Source organism: Thamnophis elegans, chromosome 14 (assembly GCF_009769535.1).
Source record: "Thamnophis elegans isolate rThaEle1 chromosome 14, rThaEle1.pri, whole genome shotgun sequence".
Classification (NCBI taxonomy): Eukaryota; Metazoa; Chordata; class Lepidosauria; order Squamata; family Colubridae; genus Thamnophis; species Thamnophis elegans.
In genome coordinates this window covers 13,052,098-13,075,743 of record NC_045554.1, presented here as the reverse complement: position 1 = coordinate 13,075,743, position 23,646 = coordinate 13,052,098, and the positions used below count along the sequence as shown (strand labels likewise).

Here is a 23,646-nt window from a genome sequence, read left to right as displayed (position 1 = left end):
AAAATTTGGAAGTAAGGGATATAGTGATCCTTGAGCTCCAGCGTATGCACCAATATGCTCTCCAGGCATTCTTCTAAGGTTAATTTTAATTAGGATTTAATAAAATGGGAATTTAGTTAGTTATGTAGGAAGTGGGTCCAGCATAGCATTGACCTCTAGCATCAACTGTACAAAATTGCTTCCCACCTCAGTGGTGGGATTCAAAAATTTTTACTTCTTGTTCTGTGGGCATGGCTTGGTGGGTGTGGCAGGGGAAAGATACTGCAAAATCCCCATTTCCTCCCGATCAGCTGGGAATTGGGAGGCAGAGAATAGATGGGGTGGGGCCAGCCAAAGGTGGTATTTGCCAGTTCTCCAAACTACTCAACATTTCCCCTACTGGTTCTCCAGAAGTGATCAGAACCTGCTGAATTTCACCTCTGTCCCACCTCCTTTGTAGGTCTGTAGGCATTCACAGAAAATGAAAAGTGGAGTATGTAGTCAGATGCTTAGTTTGCCATTTTGGAGGCAGAGGGAGAACCACAAGCAATTGTGTCCCCAAACAAAGATGAACAGGATACCAGTGAATGAGACTATCTCATATGTTGATTCATATGGCTACCCACTTAAACAGAAGACTTTGAGCAGGAATAACAAAATTAACCATTTTCAGATGTGCTTTTTTATTTTATTAAATTTTTACATTGCCCAGGTTTGCCATTCAATCTTTTCTAGGGGTTGATAGAACAACCTGGCCCAAAATGTTGACTTAGAGGGGTTACCACAATGAGGGCGGGGCGTGTCAAACTATTCTCCAATACACCTGAGGGCAGGACAAGAAGTAATGGATGGAAACCTATCAACTAGAGAGCCAACCTAGAACTAAGTTGAAATCTCCTGAAAGAGAGAACAATAAACCAGTGGAGCAACTTGCTTCCAGAGGTTGTGGGTGTCCATTACTGGAGATTTCAAGAAGAGACTGGACAGCCATTGTCTAATGGCATAGGATCTTCTGCTTGAGCAGGGGGTTGGACTAGAAGACATCTAAGGTCCCCTCCAACTCTCTTATTCTGACTGTCATGCCTAAAATAGGACTGGAATTCAGTCCCTTGGGTTCTAATCCATGTCTTTAATCATTACACCAAAGTGGCGCTCATCTCCAATCTGGAGTCTTCCAACTATGTTGGGTATAACACAGTAGTGAAATGCATTTTTTTTTACTACCGGTTCTGTGGGCATGATTTGGGGGGTGTGGTATAGCTTGATGTGTGTGGCTTGATGGGCAGGCTAGGGGAAGGATACTGAAAAATCTCCATTCCCACCCCACTCTGGGGCCAGCCAGAGGTGGCATTGGCCGATTCTCTGAACTACTCAAAATTTCCACTACCGGTTCTCCGAACTACTCAAACTTTCTGCTACTGGTTCTCCAGAACCCGTCAGAACCTGCTGGATTTCACACCTGGTATAACAGCTCCCAGAACTCCAAGCTGGCATTGCCTGTGGTTGGGAATTTTGGAAAATCTAGCATCAACACATCTGGAAGGTCTCAAGTTAGCTGGTTTACATATTCTAAATTGGGAGATGTTTTCAGAGAAGATAATGAGAGTCAACGTGCTTTGTCTACAAACTGATAGGACTAGACTAGACAGCTGCTAATAATAGCCTTGGATCTTTAGCTGCAAGCAGAAAAGTCAGCTTTCACCATCGCCCTGATACTTGCATTCCTGAGATCTTAGCTGGTTGTGTGACAGAGATATGAAGGGAACCACCACTAACTAGCTAGGTTGTATAGTTCTAAGCTTGCTGAGGTCTTCCTTCCTCTTCTCCCTCTAGTTCTCCAATGTCATGTTCTTCAGAAGGACCACCTAGACCATGGAAGGTGAGGTAGTGGGAGTTGGCGTAGACGGGTGACTTATTAGGGTTTGAATGGGCCTGTTCCAGTTTGAGGGAGGCGAAGGGGTTCGCCCCGCAGCTTATGATCTGAGTCTCCAGCTCCATCAGGATTCGGAGGGAATGTTTCAGCTCCTGTTCACTAAAAGAAGGAAGACAAGAGAAGGATTAGTTATCCGCCTAGCCAACAAAAATTGCTCCAGTTCTACTTGAAATTAGCGTGTGGCCTTATAGCCAATGGTCAGCTTCAAAAATTCCAGCAACTGGTTCTCTGCCCAGTTGCTGGGTGGGCGTGGCCTAGTTGGCCTTCTCCATGAGGCGTTTCCTAAAACCTCTGGGAGGGCGAAAACTGGCCCCCCGAGCCTTCATGCGGGCCCCGCACTTACCTTGCATCCAAAATGGGCTGCATGGAGACTCCTGGGAGGGACGGGGCAGGGTGGGAGGGGTGGGGTGGGCAGGGCCAGCCAGGGGTGGGATTTGGAGGTTCTCTGAACTGCCATAATGTTAGCTACGGATTCTCCCAAACCTGGGCAAACCCATAGCAGCCCACCCCTGCTTATAGCACAAGGTCACTATTGGTTGTTTCTTCATTAGTTATTACTCTACAGCAAGGGTGTCAGAACTTAAGGCCCACGTGCTGGATCCAGCCTGTGAGGTGCTTAGATCTGGCCCACAGGGACACCCTGGAAACAGCGCAGGACCAACCCACAGTGCGTCTGCCAGCAAAAATAGAGGGCAGAAGGGCCGCGGGTGGCTCTCCCAAGCTCCGTTTTTGCTGGCAGAGGGTTGCAGGAAGCCGTCATAACTGAAAACAGAGCTCAGGATCCTGTTTCGCTGACAGAGACCTCGGGCCGCCACAGACTCCCCAACATGAGTGGTGTTCAGCTGGCCACACCCACCCTGGCCCCCTGAGGTCAAACACAACGCTGATGCAGCCCTCAATGAAATCAAGTTTGACACCCCTGCTCTACAGTCACTGTTGTTCTTCTGGCCACAATCCTGCAACCAGAACATCCTTATCTTTTTTTTCCAAGTTTTAAAAATGTATTTATTTTTTTATAAATATGTCAAATCAATGCGTGAACAGTGTGCCACCTGGATGTCATACGTTCTAATACCAATACAACTAATAAAGGTAATCGTAACTATTACATTCATTCAACTGACTTACTTCTAATATTAATACACATTTATAATAAGTTGCAATCTATCATTACTCAATTATTCCATGTTTTCTTTTGCCATTACTTCCATTTTATTATATAAAAGTATAATAAGGATTATACTTATTATAATTATTATTACTTATTAGTATTCCCCCCTTCTCTTATTTCTATCACTTATTCTAGCTTCTAATCATGTCACCTTTTATTAAAAGACTTTTTTCTTTCTATCCTATCTAACTTCTAATCATGTCACCTACCTAAAAAGAGAGAGGGAGGGAGGGAGGGAGAGAGGGAGGGAGGGAGGGAGGGAGGGAGAAGGAAAAGCAAATCAGAACAACAACAAAAAGGAGAGATCATCTATCCATCATCTCTTGCCCACTTCGCTAATTTAATTGCTATGCTTTTTTTTTGGCTTGCCTCCCACATTCCTCTCTTAAACCTTTACTTCTATTTGTATCTACTTGTTGGATGTCAGAACATCATTATCATGCAGAAGGTCCAGGATCAACCTCTGGTGGGATCAAACCAGGGATCAAATTAAGACATATACCCCACAGATTCCATGGCAGTCTGAGATGACATCTCTTGGATCAGGAATGTCCAACCTGTGGACTTCGACGCCCAGAATTTCAGCTGGGAAGGGGGTATCTGGGAGTTGAAGTCCACAAGTCTTAAAGGTGCCAATATTGGACACCTTTCTCATAGATGAACCCTATACCCTGACTACTGGCTGCTGCTTAAGCAAAGAAGAAATTTGCCCCTTATTTTTCCCATGGAGGACCAAGGTATGAGTTTCTTCTGCAGATTGCAACCGATCATGACCTGGAAGAAGAGCTTTACCTGTACATAGTGAATAAAGAAGGGATCTTGTAGTCTCGCAGAAGCAGCAACGTGGGAAGCCAACTTGCCATCAGATCAGGACAGGCATGGAACCCTGAAAAATAAGAGGAGACAAAGCATGGGCTTCTTCTCTTAAGCCCTCTAGATGCATCTTAGATTAACAGAGTTGGAAGGGACTTTGTAGGTCATCTAGTCCAAACCCCTGCCCAAGCAGGAGACCCCACTCCATCTCTGACAGATATCAGTCCAGTCTCTTCTTGAAAGCTTTCAGTGATGAAGCTCCCACAACTTCTGAAAGCAATTTCTGTTCCATGGGTTGATTGCTCTCACTGTCAAAAAAAAATAATCCAAATTTCTAGGTTGAATCTTTCCTTGGTCAATTTCCATCCATTATTCTTGTCTGGCAACATATGTGCTAGTTGTTCCCGAGTCTAAGGGGTGGTGCTCATCTCCATTTCAAAGCCGAAGACGTCCGAAGACGTCTTCGTGGTCATGTGGCCGGCATGACTAAACACCAAAGGCGCATGGAACGCTGTTACCTTCCCACGAAAGGTGGTCCCTATTTTTCTACTTGCATTTTTACATTTTTTTCAAACTGCTAGGTTGGCAGAAGCTGGGACAAGTCACACGAGCTCACTCCCTTCCACGGCGCTAGGGATTCAAACTATTGAACAGCCAACCTTCTGATCGACAAGTTCGCGTCTTAGCCACTGGGCCACCCTGAACTCTTTTACTTACTAACTACTTCCTTATTCTTGTTTACATTTTCTCTTACCTACTTTTTACTACTCCTTCCTTACTCTTTTCCATGCTTCCTTACCATCCCTGTTACTTTACTTTTACCCTTACTCTTTTAATTACCTACTCCTTCCTTACTCTTCTACATACATTCAGGATTTCTGTTCCATGCTTCCAAATATCCTCCCAGGGCAGCATATACAAGGTTATACAAAATATCTCCTCTTTTCCTTGTCCAATTAAGGCATGACAAGCTCTCCTCCTCTACTTTCACACATCAGTGGGGACCAGGTTATCTTTCCTATCAGCTCAGTTTTGCTTTCTCATCCCCTTCAACCACATTTTTGTGGCGTGGCGAGAACAAAGGTCTTGGCACAATGATAAAGGCAACATATTTTCTCAGAGTGTCAGCAGCCGAAACATCCAAGGCTGGCTTGATCAGAAGAGAAATATACCCAGTGGACTAATCCCTGAAATTGACGCAGAAAATGTCTGCCTTTCACCTAAAATACTACAATGTCGAGGAAAACATTTCTGCCTAAGATACCCATTCAAGTGGTGGGATTCAAATTTTTTTACTGCCGGTTCTGTGGGTGTGACTTTGTGGGTGTGGCATGGCTTTGTGGGTGTGGCGTGGCTTTGTGTGCGTGGCTTTGTGGGTGTGGTAGGGGAAGGATACTGCAAAATCCCCATTCCCTCCCCACTCCAGGGGAAGGTTACTGAAAATCCCCACTCCCTCCCCAGTCCAGGGAAAGGTTACTGAGAAATCCCCATTCCCTCCCCACGCCACTAACCTGCTTTCCAGCTCCGTTCTCCTGTTCAGGGCAACAAAAGAAGATCAGCTGGGAGGCAGCAGGGGCGGGGCCAGCCTATTTGCCCGTTCTCTGAACTACTCCGCTACCAGTTTTCCAGAACCTGTCAGAACTGGTGGAATAGCACCTCTGTACCCATTGCCTGTGTGGAATTGGTCTGTGGGAAAATGTTCAGATATAGACCAGTGTTTTTCAAACTTGGCAACTTTAAAATGGGTGGAATTCAACTCTCAGAATTCCCCAGCCAATTTGGACTTCAGCTCCCAGAATTCCCCAGCCAGTCTGGATGCCTGCTGGTAGGGGGAATTCTGGGAGCTGGAGTCTATCCCTTTTAAAGTTGCCACAGTTGAGGAATATTGTGTGACATGAAAGGTTTCATCACCTTATTGAATGAGTGAGTGAGTCAGTGAGTGAGCAAGCTGGAAGGGCCTTGGGGGGGTAAAAGAGCTGAGGTGGTGCAGTGGTTAGAGTGCAGTACTGCAGGCCGATTGCTAGCTGCAGTTCAGCAGTTCAAATCTCACCGGCTCAAGGTTGACTCCGCCTTCCATCCTTCCAAGGGGGGTAAAATGAGGAGCCAGATTGCTGGGGGCAATAGGCTGACTTTGTAAACTGCTTAGAGAAGGCTGGAAAAGCACTGTGATTCGGTATATAAGTCTAAATGCTATTGCTGTTGCTTATGCTTCTAATTCAGCCCTTTGCTCAAGCAGGAGAACCTATAATATTTCAGATAACTGACTGTCAGGACTTTTCTTAAAAACCTCCAGTGATGGAGTGCCCACAATTTCTGGACGCAAACTGTTCCACTGGTTAATTGTCCTTGCTGTTAGGAAGTTTCTCCTTAATTCCAGGCTGCTTCTCTCCGTGATTAGTCTCCGCCATTGCTTCTTGTCCTGCCCTTCTGGTGCTTTGGAGAATAGTTTGACTCCCTCTTCTTTGCGGCAGTCCCTCAAATATTGGAAAACTGCTTTCATGTCACCCCTAGTCCTTCTTTTCTTTAGATCAGCCAAACCCAAATCCTGCAGCCGTTCTTCATATGTTTTAGTCTCCAGGGTTTTGATCCTCTTAGTTGCTCTTCTCTGAACTTTTTGTTCTTTGACAGTCTGAACTTGAGACAAGGGTGAACATTGAATTGGGTTCCCCTCACTATACGCCCCTCCCCTGAAATTCAGCCTGGTGACACGATAGGAAAAGATTTCTCCCTTTTGCCAGAGGAAAAGGCCAGCCTCGTAAGATATGATGGAACTCGAGGCAGGCATCTCTCCCTTGCTGACTTTGAAACACAGTGGGAGTTTCTGTCCTTTCCGCATTTAAATCCCAGCTTGGCTCTGAATGCGACAATGTCTGGAACACACCCAGGAGAATAGCAAGAATCTGGCTGCTTGTACAGCTATCGGTACACCCTTGCACATTACTTCTTATTGTATTTTTTAATTTATTTCATCAAGTATGCATTAGATAACATATATAAGTATAAATGTGATTTTGAATACATGAAATGGATACGAATAAAAGGGAACATTAGGACAGGGACGGTAGGCACACTGGTGCGCTTATGCACAGATCTCTTAGGAATGGGGTGAGGTCCAGAGTAGACAGTTTAAGGTTAAAGTTTGAGGGTTGTGGATGAAACCACAGAGTCAGGTAGAGCATTCCAGGTGTTGACTACTCTGTTGCTGAAGTCGCATTTTCCGCAATCGAGTTTGGAGTGGTTTACCTTGAGTTTGTATCTATTGTGTGCTTGTGTGTTGTTGTGGTTGAAGCTGAAGTAGTCGTTGACAGTTGGACGTTGTAGCAGATAATTTTATGTACTACATTTAGGTCAGACCAAGGGCAATGTAGTTTTAAGTTGTCTAAGCCCAAAATTTCAAGCCTAGTGGCATAAGGGATTCTGTTTTGAGCAGAACGGAATATTGTGAAATATGTCTGGACTCTCTCGATTGTATTACTGTCCGATATGCAGTGTGGGTTCCAGACAGATGAGGTGTATTCGAGAATTGGTCTAGCAAAGGTTTTGTATGCTCTGATTAGCAGTACAATATTACCGGAGAAGAAGCTTCACAAGATTAGATTGACAACTCTTAATGCCTTTTTGGCAATGCTGTTACAGGGAGCTCTGGGACTTAAATCATTAGTCCTCCAAGGTCCTTGACAGAGTGAGGGTTCTGCTTTTTTTGCCAATGTGTATACCTGCAGAACGTGGCCAGTGTTGAGTTCTGTTCTCTGGGTTTAGACACCACTAGGCTAAGCGTATAGGAAACCTGGGCCCAGTTTGCTGAAAGCTTCTCGGGCATTCTGGAAGTTTGAGGGATGCAACATAAGAGTTGTATATTTAGAAAGACCTTCTGTTGCCTGGAGGGCTTCACAGCAGTGGAATGTTAGAGAGAGAGAGAGAGAGAGAGAGAGAGAGAGAGAGAGACGATCAAAAGGAGGACACCTTGTTCCTGGAAAGAAACCACTTTGCTGTGCCAGAGAATTCAAGAGAGGCAGAGACACTCTGTGGAAGGACTAAAGAACTGAAATTGCTCAGGTTGTCTTGCAGGGCTTGGGAAAAGGTCTTTGGGATGATTTATGGTGTTCCTGATGGCCAGATTGAGCAAGGAGAGACTCAAAGGATGAGTCACCATCCCTGAGAAGCCAACGCTCCGCAAAGAGAATTTCTTGAAAGGAGAGAGTCATTCCTGATCTGTTGTCCTGACTTTATATAGTCTGGCTTGGATCGCTGGGTTCAAATTCATGTTCTGAACCCCTGAAGTATGGAAGCTGAACTTTCCTCCACGCTCATTGTGAAACCCACACCAGAGCCTCCTGGGGCACACAGGCACAACACAACTCTATAAGGCGCGAAGGTTTCCCAAGTCTCAGCATTGGTTAAATGTTAAGTTTAACTTAACTTTAAGGTTAAGTGCCTGGCTAGGTGGCTCAGTGGCTAAGACACTGAGCTTGTCAGTCAGAAAGGTCGGCAGTTCAGCGGTTTGAATCCCTAGTATAGGTCTCTTGCATGAGCAGGGGGTTGAACTAGATGACACCGAAGGTCCCTTCCAACTCTGTTATTGTTAAATGCATATCATCTCCCCCTGCCTCTGTTCTGTAGAGGTATGATGTTCCCATAAAACCATCTTTGTCACACCATCTAGTTCTTCCTATATTTGAGGGGCTGCCACAAAGAATAGGTTGTCAACTTATTTTTCCAAAGCACCAAAAGGCAAGGCAAGAAGCAATGGATGGAAACTGATCAAAGAGAGAAGCAACCGGAAATTAAGGAGAAACTTCCTACCAATGAAGACAATTAACCAGTGGAACAGAAGTTGCCTTCAGAAGTTGTGGGTGCTCCATCACTGAAGGTTTTTAAGAAGAGACTGGACAGCCATTTGTCTGAAATGGTATAGGTTGGTATCCTGCTTGAGAAGGGAGTTGGACTAGAAGACCTCCAAGGCAGGGGTGAAATTCAGCAGATTCTGACAGGTTCTGGAGAACTGGTAGTGAAAATTTTGAGTCGTTCGGAGAACCAGCTGGCCCCAGAGTGGAGTAGGAATGGAGATTTTGCCATACCCTTCCCCCAGGATTGGGGAGGGAATGGGGATTTTGCAGTATCCTTCCCCTGCCATGCCCACCAAGCCATGCCCACAGAACTGGTAGTAAAAAAAAAATTGAATTTCACCACTGCTCCAAGGTCCCTTCCAACTCTTGTTATTCTAGTCTATCATCCTTTTCCAAGAAGTTTAAATGAGAGGCCAATCTCATTTCTTTGCTCCTAATGGGTGGATAGGGATTAGAATAAGAATCCTATCTCTAGATGTGCCCACCTACTCCCCACCAGATCATTCATTCATATAGTTGCCTAACTCAAATACATGATTCTGGGCAATTAAGATTATCCTCAATTGGCATAGCCACTGTACCTGAGGATGTCAAGGGTCATAACTCAACACATTGGTGATGCAACCTGGGTCAAACTGCCTGAACCAGCTTCACCTCGTCTAATCCTTTCCAGATGTCTGGGCTTTGGCCAAGGACATCTGTAAGGAGAAGTGATGTCATGCACATTGTGATATCATTACCTAAGCAGTGGCTGCACGTGGCATCATAATGGTTTCTAGTAGACATCCTTGAGCAATTCTACCTGATGTCCAAATCTTCCACTTGCAGAGGACTACAATAGTTGAAATATCCCTACTTCACAGAGCACTAAGGTTGGAAAAGCAACTCTACAACCGCTGTAACAGCATCCTCACCCAACCAACAAAGCTCCCTTTATGGATTTGGAAGTATGGCGGAAGAGCTAGGAAGCAACCAGGAAAGGTTATCTCAAGAAACAATGGATGGAAACCAGGAGTGAAATGCTCTGAAGTCTGCTAACTAGTTTGTTTTGCGCGCGTGTTTCGTCTTCGCAGGATTTTCTGTTTTCTAGCTAATATAAATCGCGAGGCACAGTTGATTGTCACAGCTGATTGTCAGAGCTGATCCTTGGAACTTTTTTTGTTACTAAAAAAAAGTTTAAGACGATCAGCTGTGACAATCAGCTATGCCCCGCGATCGTCGGAACTTTTTTTAAAAAAACTTTTGTAAAGCATTTTTTTTACTACCAGTTCAGACGAACGGTAGCATTTTTTACTACTGCTTCGGCGAACCGGCCCAAACTGGTGGGATTTCACCCCTGATGGAAACTAAACAAGGAGACAAGCAACCTGGAACTAAGGGGAATGGTGAGGAAAATCAGTGGAACAGTTTGCCGTCACAACCTGTGGGAGCTTCATCACTGGAGGTTTTTAAGGAGACTGGACAGCCACTTGTCTGAAATGGTATAGGATCTCCTGCTTGAGCAGGGGGTTGGACTAGAAGGCCTCCAAGGTCCCTTCCAACTCTATTCGGGTTGATAAAAATTGAACATTTGTGTGAGAAGGACTATCCGCATTATAAGACTGCAGTTACTTGAGACAACCGAATTCCACCTGAGCTTCAAGTGTTTCAAGTTCATACTACCACCTTGCAGCTGCCTTTGGCTTAAGTAGCTAGTGAGTACTCTGTTAGCAAGCTGATTAGCCTCATCATTGTGTAAAAAGATTTATAGCATCCCTCTTAATCCTGACCCTTTGGGCTTAATCCTACCACGCTGATGGACAGCAACAGCTGACTGGCAACAGCTTGGCTTCCAACAAGGCAGGTGGGGTGGGCAAATTTCTCGCTATAGGTTGAGTTGACGTCCACCAGCTATTTTGCTGAAATATTCAATACAAGAGCAACGGTGGGACAGTGGTTAGAATGCAATATTGCAACTTTGGTGTCGGAGAAGACTCTGTAAGATGCCTGCAGATTAACAGAATTGGAAGGGACCATTTAGGTCATCTAGTCCAACCCCCCTGCTCAAGCAGGAGACCCTACACCATTTTTGACCAACGGCAGCCCAATCTCTTCTTGAAAACCTCCACTGATGAAGCTCCCACAACTTGGAGATTCCCGGTCATACTGGACATGGTTGTCCCAAAGGTGGTTTTTTTTCTCAAGAGGCAACTGGACTTTCTGGTTTTTCTTTGAAGAGGTTTTGCTTCTCATCCAAGAAGCTTCTTCAGCTCTGACTGTGGATGGCGGGGAACTCCTTAGTCTGGAGTTTGATCCTGACCAGCTCCACCTTCCGAGGTGGGTCAAATGAGGACCCAAAATGTTGGGGGCAAGAGGCTGACTCTGTAAACTGCTTAGAGAGGGCTGTAAAGCACTGTGAAGTGGTATGTAAGCAAGTACTACTGCTGATTAGCTGTAGAGGACAGTGGTTAGAATGACACATTGCAGGCAAATTCTGCCCACTGTCCGGAGTTCAATCCTGACCAACTCAAGGTTGACTCAGCCTTCATCCTTCCGAGGTGGGTAAAATGAGGACCCAGATTGTTGGGGGCAATAAGGCTGACTCTGTAAACTGCTCAGAAGGGATTGTAAAGCATGATGGGGCAGAATACGTCTTAAGTGCAATTGCTATTGCTATTCTGGAATCAGGAGTTCCTCTTGGGGAGAGCACCGGTGACATATTTCACATTATTGGCTGGGACTAAGGATCTCTCGCGTGTTTTTGCAAAAGGCTCAGAGGCCACCTCGTGGGAAATGTTGCTGACGTGCTGCGTCTCCTTCTAGGTGTCTGCCAGGGCAAAAATCAGAAGCATCACAAGAACCTTGTGAGAAATCCCAGACTGGTGGCTGGCTAAATATATCTGTAAACGTAGCTACTTTGGAAAGGGAACCAGACCAATTAACAGGCGTTATCGCTGCAAAGGACTACAAATCTCATTAAGCCTGTTGCCTAGGTTTGAACCCTTCTGTTAAGCCATGTCTTGCTTCATCCTAAATAGCTAAGCTGTGAGTGGCTTGGCTCATCTATTGCACTGACTAAGCCCAAATCAAACACAGCTGATAATAAGGCTTTGGGAGATGTGTTGAATGTAGCCAATATATCTTTCAGTAGCTGGCTTCCCAGGCTCTGCCGCGGTCATTCTATCCCCAGGACTGGGTGATTGATGCTTGGCAGATGAAACCTGCACACTGAACAAGGCATCCTGCCCTTTAAGAGCTGGTTTCCCCTCAAAAGATGCTATCCAGTTCTGGGTGGTTTTCTGTTTTCTGCTGAGATTTAGGGAGGAGAGAAACCTTAGCGGTAGACTCTGGAAAAGTCATTCCATGAATGCTCTCTTTCCATGGCTACACGATTATTATTACTCACACATTCAGCCAGGCATTTGATTGGATCTGAGCCAGGGGTGGGATTCAATTTTTTTTAACTACCGCTTCTATGAGTGTGGCTTGGTGGGCATGGCAGGGGGATGATAGTGCAAACTCCACTCCCCTTTCGCTCGTCTTTTTTTCCCGATGGGAGGGGCCATTCACCATCCACCTGTGGCCTTTACTCCCAAGTCGACCCCTGTTCTTTAGCTGTTCCCTTCGTCTGGCAGCTCTGCGCATGCGCACACTGGGAACAGGCTCCAGCAGTTCCTCTGCCTCACTGATGTCTGACTCTGAAGGCAGCTGATAACTGTCAGACAGCCCTGGGCCCTCTTTGCCTCTGACGCACAGCACTCCTCAGAGCCTTCCCCAGACTCCAGGACTGGCCCAGATTCCTCCCCAACCTCCTCACTGTCAGAATCTGGCAGGCCACAGCACCAACTTTCCTTTTGCCATTCAAAATAACAACTGCTGACATGTTGCCCCACTTCAGGAATGTTGAAGAACTGGTGCCTGATGTTTTAAGATTCCTTCCTTTTCTCTCAATCTCTCTCACACATAACCTTTGCCTTTTGTTCTGTGTTCTTTAAAGATGCTTTTCAAGCAGGGTGGAGGGGAAATCAGAAGGCATCTGGTGGCAACTTTTCCAACTAACAAAGTTTATTAAAGGTGGGTACGTGACAGCAAATGTATTAAATTTGTTAGCCAGAAAAGAATCCTGCCACTACAGGTAAGTTACCTGCTTAGCAACCATTTGAAGTTGCAACAGGCCTACCTGGGGGCTACCGATGACCTCGATTTGAAGCTGGGTTGGGAAACCCCCTGCTTCTCACACCCTGAACTTAAGGCGCTTGGCAATACAGCTGCGTTTATGGCCATTTCGAGCATTCTGCAGTCACATGGCCATAAACTGGCATTTATTTCTGATTTTCAACAAAACCCCACTTCTTTTTTTAACGACCCCATAATCCCTTGTGGGGTGGAGTCTGGGCAACTGAATGGAGCTGGGTGTTTACTGGCCGGATGCCCTTCCTGTTGCCAATGTGGACCTTAGTTCAGCAGATATATTCTCATTGTGCCCAGAGAGAGAAATATCTGTCTCTACCCAGGATCGAAATCACAGCCTCCTGATTGCAAGGTGAGAGTAATACCTCCAGGCCACTGCACCACTCTGTTTTCAGCAAAACCACAATCTCAGCAAACCATTGTCCTGCTTAATGATTACAGCATTCACTTAATGACCCCCTCAAGAAAGGTCCTAAAATCACACCAATCACATGATGGGCCCGTTTTACAATCATCATGACTTCTGACCACAATGGAAAGGCTACATTATGGCTGTAACTGGAGGACTACCTATAGACTCTCCCGGATTCTGTGTTACTGCAGACCAGCGCTTCTCAACTTTTGGCAATCCAGCATGGCTGGCTGTGGCATTGGGGGAGTTGAAGTCCACACATCTGAAAGTTGCCAAGGTTGAGAAACGCTGCCCCAGACTAACCCAGCTCTCCTCTTACAATGCCAGACTGGAGGGGATCAAAGCATGTGCTTGAGCAGTTTCTGCAGAAGAGCAGGGCAAACCAGGGGGGTGGAGTTAAGCAAGTCACCAGCTTAGAATCATTATGTCACCACAAACAGCCCGAATCCCAATGGTCCAGGGGTGGGTTTCGACCGGTTCGCACCAGTCCCTGCGATCCGGTTGGTCGCTGAACCCGGAAATAAGTAACTTCCGGGAACGGCGAAGCCCCCCCCGCGCCCGCGTGCGCCCGCACACCCGCGCCTGCTCCTTACCCGGTTTTTACGAATTCTGCGCTTTCCACGCATGCGCAGAACGCATACAGCGCCTGCGCGATCCTCCAGGAGCAGCTGGAGCATCGCGCAGACGCTAGTACGCATGCGCGCGCCACGTGCGTGCCTGAGGACGCCGCGTGCGTGCGCGAGGACGCCGCATGTGTGCGCGAGGACGCCGCCGGCCTCGTTCCAACCGATCCGGTTGGAACGGGGCGAGAAACCCAGCCCTGCAATGGTCCCTCTTGAATTCCATTGACTCTTATCGGGTGGCAAATTAGTGTTGAACTTTAATTGACCAGCTTCTTATGTCCTATAGTACATTGAACAATAAACTCTTGTGAACTGCAACTTAACATACGGGCCTAATCCTTTGAACCTGACAATTTCCAACCTTCCCAACAAGGACAGAAAACTGCGCCCCTATGCAGAAATGGGTGAAAATTGTCCTTTTCCCTTTGAGCTGGGTGTAGACCAGTGGTGGATTCCTACTGGTAGTGGCATGCTGGCCTGGGCGCCTGAATCAGCAGTGACCCAGGCCTGCCACGCCCCCGAACTGGTTCCCTGGTCACCGCTGCCTCCGTCACCATCTTGGTTTTCAATTCTATGCATGCACAGAACAATTTTAATTGGATCACTCATGCGTGCACAGCGCACATCATGAATGAACCGGTAGTAGTAGCTACCGGAACAATACGCTCATGAACGAACCAGTAGTAGTAGCTACCGGAACTCCCTCCTGGTGTAGACAGACCCTTTTCAAGAGAACACAGTTCTAACCTGCCGTGATTTAAGCCTTTCTATCAGTTGGAATTCTTCTCCTACAGATAAAACTCTTAATCTCTTCTGGAATTCCATGGTTCTTAGCTCAGAGACGGATTTAGAAGTAATCTGAGTAGCAGATTTTTTTCTTGAACCCACCTCCTTTTTCTTGGGAGTGCAAAATATCAGGTGCCAACTTTGGACAGACATGCACAGAGGCAGATTTCATAGGATGACTCTCTGAACAGCGAGAAAGTCGCTGTCAGCCCCTGATTTCCCTCTATAAGAACAAATCCTGCTGGAATTAATATGTGCGAATTTTAATTTCATCTCTCAACTGGATTTAGGTTAGAACAGGAGTGTCAAATTCAATGTCCAGGGGTTGGATCCGGCCCGCAGGATGCTTAAATCTGGCCCACGGGGCTGCCTTGGCAGAAGCTGGGACAAGTCATGGGAGCTCACTCTGCTATGCGGCACTAGGGATTCGAACCGCCGAATTGCTGACCTTTCTTATTGATAAGATCAGCATCTCAGCTACTGAGCCACCATGAACTCTTTTACTTACTACTTCCTTATTCTTATTTATATTTTCTCTTACCTACTTTTTAGGTACTTTTTAGGCATCCCTCTTAAGCCTGGATATGAGATTCCAAATAATAGAAATCTAAGAGGAGCGAATTTAGGAATGAACATTAGCAGTGGTCTTTGGTTGGATGCCTAATAAATTAATCCACCTGGCACATGATGTTGAACCAAACTGAGCAGGTTTTTAGGACATACTAAGCCACCTTAAAAAAAAAATAGAATGGACATTAAAAGTAACAAACCTAGCAGAGATGGCTAAAATACCAGCATATCTCAAGGATCACTCAAATGAGAGATATAAACTGGAGTGGAGAAGATGGATTGACTATATTCAAAATAAATATGGGACTAAGAAATTCCAGATAGTTTATGACTGAAGAAACAAGGAATGATATAATCTGTTTAGATTTAGCCTAGCAAAGAGGAGTTAAAGCTTAAATGAAAGATGATACCAACTTTTTTAAGTTTCTTTTAGAACATCTTTGTTAAAGATTTATACCCTGTATTGGTTCTGGGAAGTCGGGGGGGGGGGGGAGGTTGTGGGGAGGGTAGTGGGGGGAGGTAAACATTTGTAAAAGTTTTTTTTCTAAAATTTTCAATAAATAATAATAATAATAATAATAATAATAATAATGCAACCAATTAAAATAAGAGGAATGAATTGCCCCAAAATAGCTGCCTTGTGTTTTCAAATTTCCTGGGTCATGGCTTTGATGGAGCCTGAGTGAAGCCATGGCTTAGAGGTGGAGTTCTCACTTCATAATCAGGAGGCCATGAGTTTGATCCTAGATAAGTATTTCTCTCTCTGGGCACGATGAATAAATATCAGCCGCAAACTCTGCACTGGTGACAGGAAGGGCATCCGGCCAGTAAATACTCCACTCCATTCAGTTGCCCCGACTCCACCCAGATGCAAGGGATTAAGGCAGTAGTGGGCTCTGTGCCCCGTTGCAACCATACTGGTTGCAATGGGGCCCGACGTCCACCACATGAAAGCATGTAGCACACGCATGCATCCTTACTTCTTGCGACGCCTCCATGGGCCTCCACAATGCTCCAGATGCTTGGCGGAGCGTCATGCAGGCGCCGTGCGCTGAGCGCTCCATGCACATATGTGGAAGCACTGAAGAGCTCAAATACAGGTAAGGAGCTCGGGCGGGTGGGCCCTCCGGAGCACCGTACCAGAATGGTAACCAGTGTTCCAGGCAGGCACCGGTACGCCCGTACCAGGCCGTACCACCTGCAACCCACCACTGGATTACGGGGTCATTACAAGACCAAAATAGTTGCTTTGATGGACCTCACCCTTATGCTTCCTATTGGTGTGGGCTCTACAGGATCTGACGTTTTGCCTAAGCCAGCTTTTCCCATCATGTTGTCCCTTAGTTGTGCTGAACTCTGGATACTCCCTGGTTCAAGTCCAGGGATGGGCTGCTGAGTGTTCGCACGGATTCAGGCAATCCTCTAGCTAGGATTCTGCCAGTTCAGCAAACCCCCAAATGCCACTGCTGGCTGGCCATGCCCAACACACTCCCTCCCCTCCCAGGAGTCTCTTTGTGGCCTGTTCATCAGGCCAGGTAAGTGCAGGGCCCATGCGGAGACTCGGGGAGGGGGGAACCGGCCCTACGGAGGTTCCAGAAGTCCGGAAACGGGCTCGTTTCCACCCTCCAGAAGGCCTCCGGAGCCCAAGGGAAGCAGTTTTCGCCCTCCCAGAGGCTTGAGGAAAGCCTCCGGAGCCTGGAGAGAGTGAAAAACTCCTCCCTCCTATGTGGGGCAGGAGGCCAAGTAGGCCATGCCCACCCAGCAATGGGGCAGTGAACTCATTGCTGTCATTTTTGAAGCCCACCCCTGTTCGAGTCCAACATTACATTGCATTGAATTTCATGGGGCTAGATAATCCAAGAAGAATGCCATAAACCTTCATACCTGCATGAAAAGCGACCACCAGATCTGGTCGCGCCGCTTGCTGAGTTTCCACCTGTGATTCCCAGAAGTTGTGATAAAGGTCCTTGTAGCTGCTGAGGTAGACCCTTTGCCGGGGTCCAAAGGCCACCAGCGGAGGTCTCATAATGGGTCCATCGACCACGTCCACCCCCACCATGACCACCTCTATGCCTTGATGCTTTGGAAACATCTGGGAGAGCTCATCGTAATCCGTAACCCGAGCATTGAGGGTCTCAGCATGAGAAGCTCCAACCACATGCACCGTGAGGGGCTTGGCATAAGGATCCAGGTGGAACATGCTCAGCCCGAGGCCAATGGTGACCGGCCTGGAGACAAAATCTGTGGTCACCCTCTTGATGGACTCCATCAGCTCCACCTCATTGGGCTTTGGTTTGCCCGCATTGGCCCAGAGAATGTTCATATAATGTCCGGCTTTGATAGCGCTAAGCTTTTCATCCAGATGTTCCTGCATCAAGAACCAGTCTTCCCAGCCTTGGAGGTCCTGGATATTTTTGGTCCATGTGCCTGTGTGGAAAGGGATGTCACCTACGAGAAGAAAATGAGGATTTAGAAGAATCTTAGATTCCTAAAACTGACTGAGACCATCACATCTAACCTCTAAATCAGTGCATGGAGCATCTATAGGGAAGCTAAAAGAGCGATTACACAACCATGTGAAGGCCTGGCTAGAACTTCAACCACAAAGTTATGGCCACCACCTTTACTTCCCCCATCTCCAAAGATTCTGCTGGTGATCCATTCTAACGGAGAAGGCCTTCAAATACAACATTTTTGAGGATAAACCATTCCACTGATTAATTGTTCTCAGGATCAGGAAATTCTAGGTTGGCTCTCTTTTTAATGATCTTCCCCTGGTTAGTTCTTATCCTACCTTCAGGTGCCTTGGAGAATAGGTTGATTCCCTCTTCTTTGTGACAGCCCCTTAGGTATTGGAAGACTGATATCATGTTACCCCTAGTCCTCTCTTTGTTAGACTAAACATATCTAGTGTTGTGGCCCGCCAGCAGTGGCAGACTCAGGCAGGGAGGAGGCTGGGGAGGAACATGGGCCAGTCCTGGAGTCTGGGGAAGGCTCTGATGAGGGCTCTGTGTCGGAGTCAGAGAGGGGGCCAGGGCCATCTGACAGTTGCCTTCGGAGTCAGACAACAGTGGGGCAGAAGAACAGCTGGAGCCTGTTCCCAGTGTGTGCATGCGCAGAGCTGCCAGGAGAAGGGAACAGCTAAGGGACAGGGGTCAATTTGGGAGTAAAGCCACAGGAGGATGGTGAATGGCCCCTCCCACAGGGAATAAAGAGGGGGGAAAGTGGAGTGGAGTTTGCAGGAGACAATTAGTTCCTGACTCCTTGCCAAGTAATTGCTGCTACAGCATGGCGTTTGGAAGATATCGGCCTGGCAGCTCTCCAAGCCTGATCAAGGTCTGTAGTTGTGAAATCTCACGAAAGACTGTTGGCCAGGACTTTGCTGGAAAGGAATTCCCTTTAACCTAAACAAAAGGGGTTTTATCGGGACAAGGAGTCGGCTTCGTGCTTTTGGGAAGCTTAGGTCAGAACACCTAGTTTTCTCCATCGTTCAGCTTATCCCTTAGCCTCCAGACCCCTCATCATCTTTGTTGCTCTTGTCTGCACTCTTTCTAGAGTTTCAACATCTTTATTGTATCACGGTGACCAGAACTGGATGCAGTATTCCAAGTGTGGAGGTTTTCAAGAAGAGACTGGACATCGATTTATCTAGAATGACATAGGGTGTCCTGCTTGGGCATGGGATTAGACTAGAAGACCTCCAAGGTCCTTTCCAGCCCTATTATTCTATGGTCTTTGAAATATTCCCGACTAACACGTTAACCCCCTGGGTGTCTAACCATCATTTTTTTTAACTAAGTCACAAATGGCACAATCCACTGTAGTGGGATCCGTCCCTATTGTTCTAAACCTCCTTAAGTGGAACTGAATCTCAAGCTACCTGTGAACACAAGCCATTCCGTGAGTCGGTCAAAAGCTGCCAGCTTCAGTTTCTTGCAGAATTTTTTGTGGCTGGGCCAGTTCAACCGTTGACATTCAGAACCACAATAATAGACATTCTGACACCTAGGAAGAAAAGGAGAACAATAAATCAATTCCAGACTTGTGATTTAGGTGCATTATTTCACTTCCAGTGAGCTAAATAGTCAGACATGTGGGCTATTGTGGTCTCCTAATCTTGCCAATCTCTTTCATGCACTCATCTCCTTTATCCATTGCTTTTCTTCTATTTAATTTTGCTTGAAACTTCAGAGGAGTTTTATGGCGTCTCTACAGGATTCACGCCTAGTGTTTATTTTTTATTTATTGTAATTTGTCAAATGGAAACAAAAGTGGGAGCAATATAAACAATATAGTGACAGGAATGATAGGCAAGTTAGTGCGCTTGTGCAGGCCTCCTCTATGGACCTCTTAAGTATGAAGTGAGATCCACAGAAGTCCATTTGTAACTAAAACTGTGAAAATGTGTAGCTGAGACAACTGAATCAGTAGAGCCATGATGGCAAACCTATGCTACAGGTGCCACAGCTCAACTCCACTGTGCATGCGCACACGCCTTCCATCGGCCAGCTGATTTTTGAGTCTCTGCCATGCATGCACCGGGGGGGGGGGGGTTGACCTCTTCCTGGCTGCAAAGATTGGCACAGACAATGCATTTTGGGGCTCTGTGCCTCACATTTCCAGCCTCGAAACACTCCGTTTGAGCCCCGTTTGAGACTTGTTGAAGGCTGCTAGGATTGGCTGCACATCACCATCGATCACCGCCTCTTTGGGCCACGTTTTCGGGCAGTGATCGGAGCGTTTGAAGGCTGAAAACATGAGGCGCGGAGCCCAAAATGGCCGCCCAGAAGAGCTGCTGCCTTCTCTTACCTCTTCTGCGTTTCGCCTGCTTTACTAATTGCAACTCCCTGCAACGATCAGCTTGCTTTTCAACCCCCAAAGAGCGCTCGCTCACAACCAGTAAACGAATGCGCTGAAGGATGCTAGCCAGATGAATACCTGGTAGGCAGATCTTTTTTTTTTTTTTTTGGCCTATTTTCCTCCCCCAAAACTAAGGTGTGTCTTATACTCCGGGGCGTCTTATACTCTGAAAAATATGGTAATGATTCTGCTGGAGGGAGAAAAGAAAGAATCCCTTTCTCTTGAAGGAGGGGGAGATTTAATTTTTACCTTTTGCAACGCCGTAGGCTTCTTGGGTCAGGTAATGAATCGGGAAGTTTCTTGCACTCGACACAAAATTTAAACGTGTCTTCCATTTTCTGAAACATCTCAAAGTAAGATCGGATGCCAAAATCCATGCCAGGGGTTTTGCCCTCGAGCGCAGATCTAGAAGGAAGCAGGCTATGCCAAAGAAAGGCTGAGGAAGAAATCATCCTATGCTAAGCCAGAGAACCATTCCCAAGGTTCACATTTGGAAGTGAATCAGGTAAACACCTCTCTGATTCACTGAAGTATAAGAAGAAGGAGAAAGACCAGCATAATCAGATTTGGATGATTATCTGATAAACAGATTAACAGAATTAGAAGGAACCTTGTAGATCATCTAGTCCAACCCCACCCACCCCTTGCCCAAGCAGGAGACCCTACACCATTTGTGACAGATGGCAGTCCAATCTCTTATTGAAAGCTTCCAGGGATGAAGCTCCCACAACTTCCAAAGGCAACTTCTGTTCCACTGGCTGATTGTTCTCACTGTCAGAAAATTTCTCCTTATTTCTAGGTTGAATCTCTCCTTTCCATCCATTATTCCTTGTCTGGCCTTCAGATGCTTTGGAGAATAGCCTGACCCCCTCCTCCCTTGTCAGCCCCTCAAATATTGGAAGACTGCTCTCCTGTCTCCCCTGGTCCTTCTCTTCCCTAGACTAGCCATGCCCAGTTCCTGCAAACGTTCATCATTAAATTTTAGGCTCCATTCCCCTAATCGTCCTGGTTGCTCTTCTCTGCACTCTTTCTAGAGTCTCAACGAGGGGTGAAATCCTCCCGGTTCGGTCAAACTAGTAAGGACAATTGACCTTGGTTCTGTGAACCGGTAGTAAAATTTTTAAAAAGCTTCTGATGATCGCACAGCTCAGCTGCTTTTTAAAGCATTTTCCCCCCTGCCATTTTTCCCCTTCGCCCAAACCGGCAGGGAAAAAATAAAAGCTTTAAAAAAAGCTGAAAGTGAAAAAAAAATTGGTCACGCCCACCCAGTCACATGACCCCTGCAAGCCACGCCCACAGAACCGGGGTGGGGTGGGGGATTAGATTTCACCAATGGTCTTAATATGTTTTTAGTGTGGTGAACAAAACTAAATTTAGGCAGTTTAGCCTTCCTGTTAGAGTCGATCACCTGGCCTGATCTACGTAATGGAGATGATGTTTTATTAGCAGGTCAAATATTGGTCATTGTAGACCGTGTCCAACTCCCCTCTCCCCACACTAATGTCATCGGAAACAAAGACAACAACACAAGCAATAATTCCTACTTTAAGATCAGAGGTTTATTGTTTCTAATAATTTGGAACATTAGAACTGAATAGATATAAAAGATATAATAGCAATAATACACTGCATGAACATATTATTGCAGAGGGCCAATGAGATATAGCAGGTCCAGGGGTGGTTTTCAACCAGTTCACGGCGGTCCCTGCGAACCGGTTGGTCACCAAACCCGGAAGTAAGTAACTTCCGGGAACGGCGAAGGGCGCGCCCGCCCACCCGCGGTCCTTACCCGGTTTTGACGAGTTCTGCGCTTCCACGCATGCGCAGGACGCATACAGCACCTGTGTGATCGTCCAAGAGCAGATGGAGCGTCGCACAGACGCTAGTACGCATGCGTGCACCGGGCACGTGCACGAGGACGCCGCCGGCCCTGTTCCAACCGAACCGGTTGGAACGGGGCGAGAAACCCACCCCTGAGCAAGTCCTACAAGGACTGCTGTACATCAAAGGGCCCTGAGCTGATTTTGAACTCTATCCTTGATACTGTTTTTCTAACCACATACATGCTTCACAACAGTGGTGGGTTCCGCATCCCGCTCCAGCTGAGGGCTTAAAAGACCAGTAAGGAGCTCGGGCGGCTGGGTGGGCCCTCCGGTATCCGGTGCTCCGGGCAGGCTCTGGTACGCCCGTACTGGGGTGTACCGCCTGCAACCCACCACTGCTTCACAACCTCACTAACTGTCACTTTCTGTGAACACCTGTGTATATTACTTTCAATTCCTCATTTCCAACAGTTTCATTCTTCCTGTTTTAAACGAATCCATCCAAGTGCATATTTTGCAAATATATATATATTTCACAGTTAGTAACGGTTCAGCAGGATTACAAATACTTCTGGTAAATTTTGAAATCATCCTAGCTGAAAACTTTGGCTCAGATCTCTTTCTTCTGGGGCCTTCTATTACCCGTATAATTTATTGAATCTAATAGATCAATAGGCTATATTTCTTGATTCCCACACCCATATTTCCCGCATTCTGTCTGCTAATCCAGCTCACCTATATTCATCGTAATTCTTCATGTTGAGTTTCTGAAGGATAACTTGGGACAGCCCAGGAACGTTGCTCTCCATCGCTTGGAAACCCAACGCATCCATTTTTGCCCCGGTGAGAACAGTGGCCTCTGCTGAGTTGTTCTTAGAATATCCACTTTTGGAAGTCTTTTTTTTGCTCCGCTGAGACATCTTTAACAGATTGGGAAGATCTAGACTGGAATCCACCTATCAAAAGGGGAAGCAGCCAATATTATTTTCAACCTCCTTCGCCTTGAGACACAGTAGATCTTACTATGGGCCTTCATGAATGGAATAAAGGTATTAGGTAAGCATGATATTATATTACATTTAATATTATATATAGGTATTCCTCAACATACGGTCACAATGGAGTCCTAAATTTCTGCTGCTAAGCGAAACATATATTAAGTGAGTTTTGGCCCATTTTACAACCTTTCTTGCCACCGTTGTTCAGTGAATCACTGCAGTTGTTAAGGTAATAACACGGTGGTTAAGTGAATCTGGCTTCCCCATTGACCTTGCTTGACTGCAGGTTGCAACCCCGGGACATACAACCATCATAAATACGAGCCCATTGCACCTGAATTTTGATCACGTGACCATCAGGATGCTGCAACGGTGATAAGGATGAAAAATAGTCATGTTTCTGCAGTGCTGCGGAAACTTTGAATAGTCACTAAATGAATGGTTGTAAGTTGAGAACTACCTGTGTTGATTTAACAATAGAATAGAATAGAAGTTAGAGAATAGAATATGGAAATAGAATAGGAATAGAATAGAATGGAATAGAAAGGAATAGGAATAGGAATAGAATATGTAAATAGAATAAGAATAGAATATGGAAATAGAATAGAATATGGAAATAGAATAGGAATAGAATTGAATAGAATAGGAATAGAATTAGGAT

The 23,646-nt window shown here is 46.2% G+C and overlaps 1 protein-coding gene across 1 annotated transcript; it reads right to left on the bottom strand.

The window, feature by feature from the left end:
* Positions 1 to 1,773: 1,773 nt before the first annotated feature.
* Positions 1,774 to 22,907, bottom strand: MSS51 (MSS51 mitochondrial translational activator). The gene is made up of 6 exons (XM_032230273.1): positions 22,723 to 22,907; positions 20,414 to 20,569; positions 19,185 to 19,309; positions 17,189 to 17,752; positions 3,876 to 3,969; positions 1,774 to 2,011 (listed from the first exon to the last, which is right to left on the bottom strand). The coding sequence occupies exons 1-6, from the start codon at positions 22,905 to 22,907 to the stop codon at positions 1,774 to 1,776; spliced, it is 1,362 nt and encodes a 453-aa protein (XP_032086164.1).
* Positions 22,908 to 23,646: the final 739 nt, after the last annotated feature.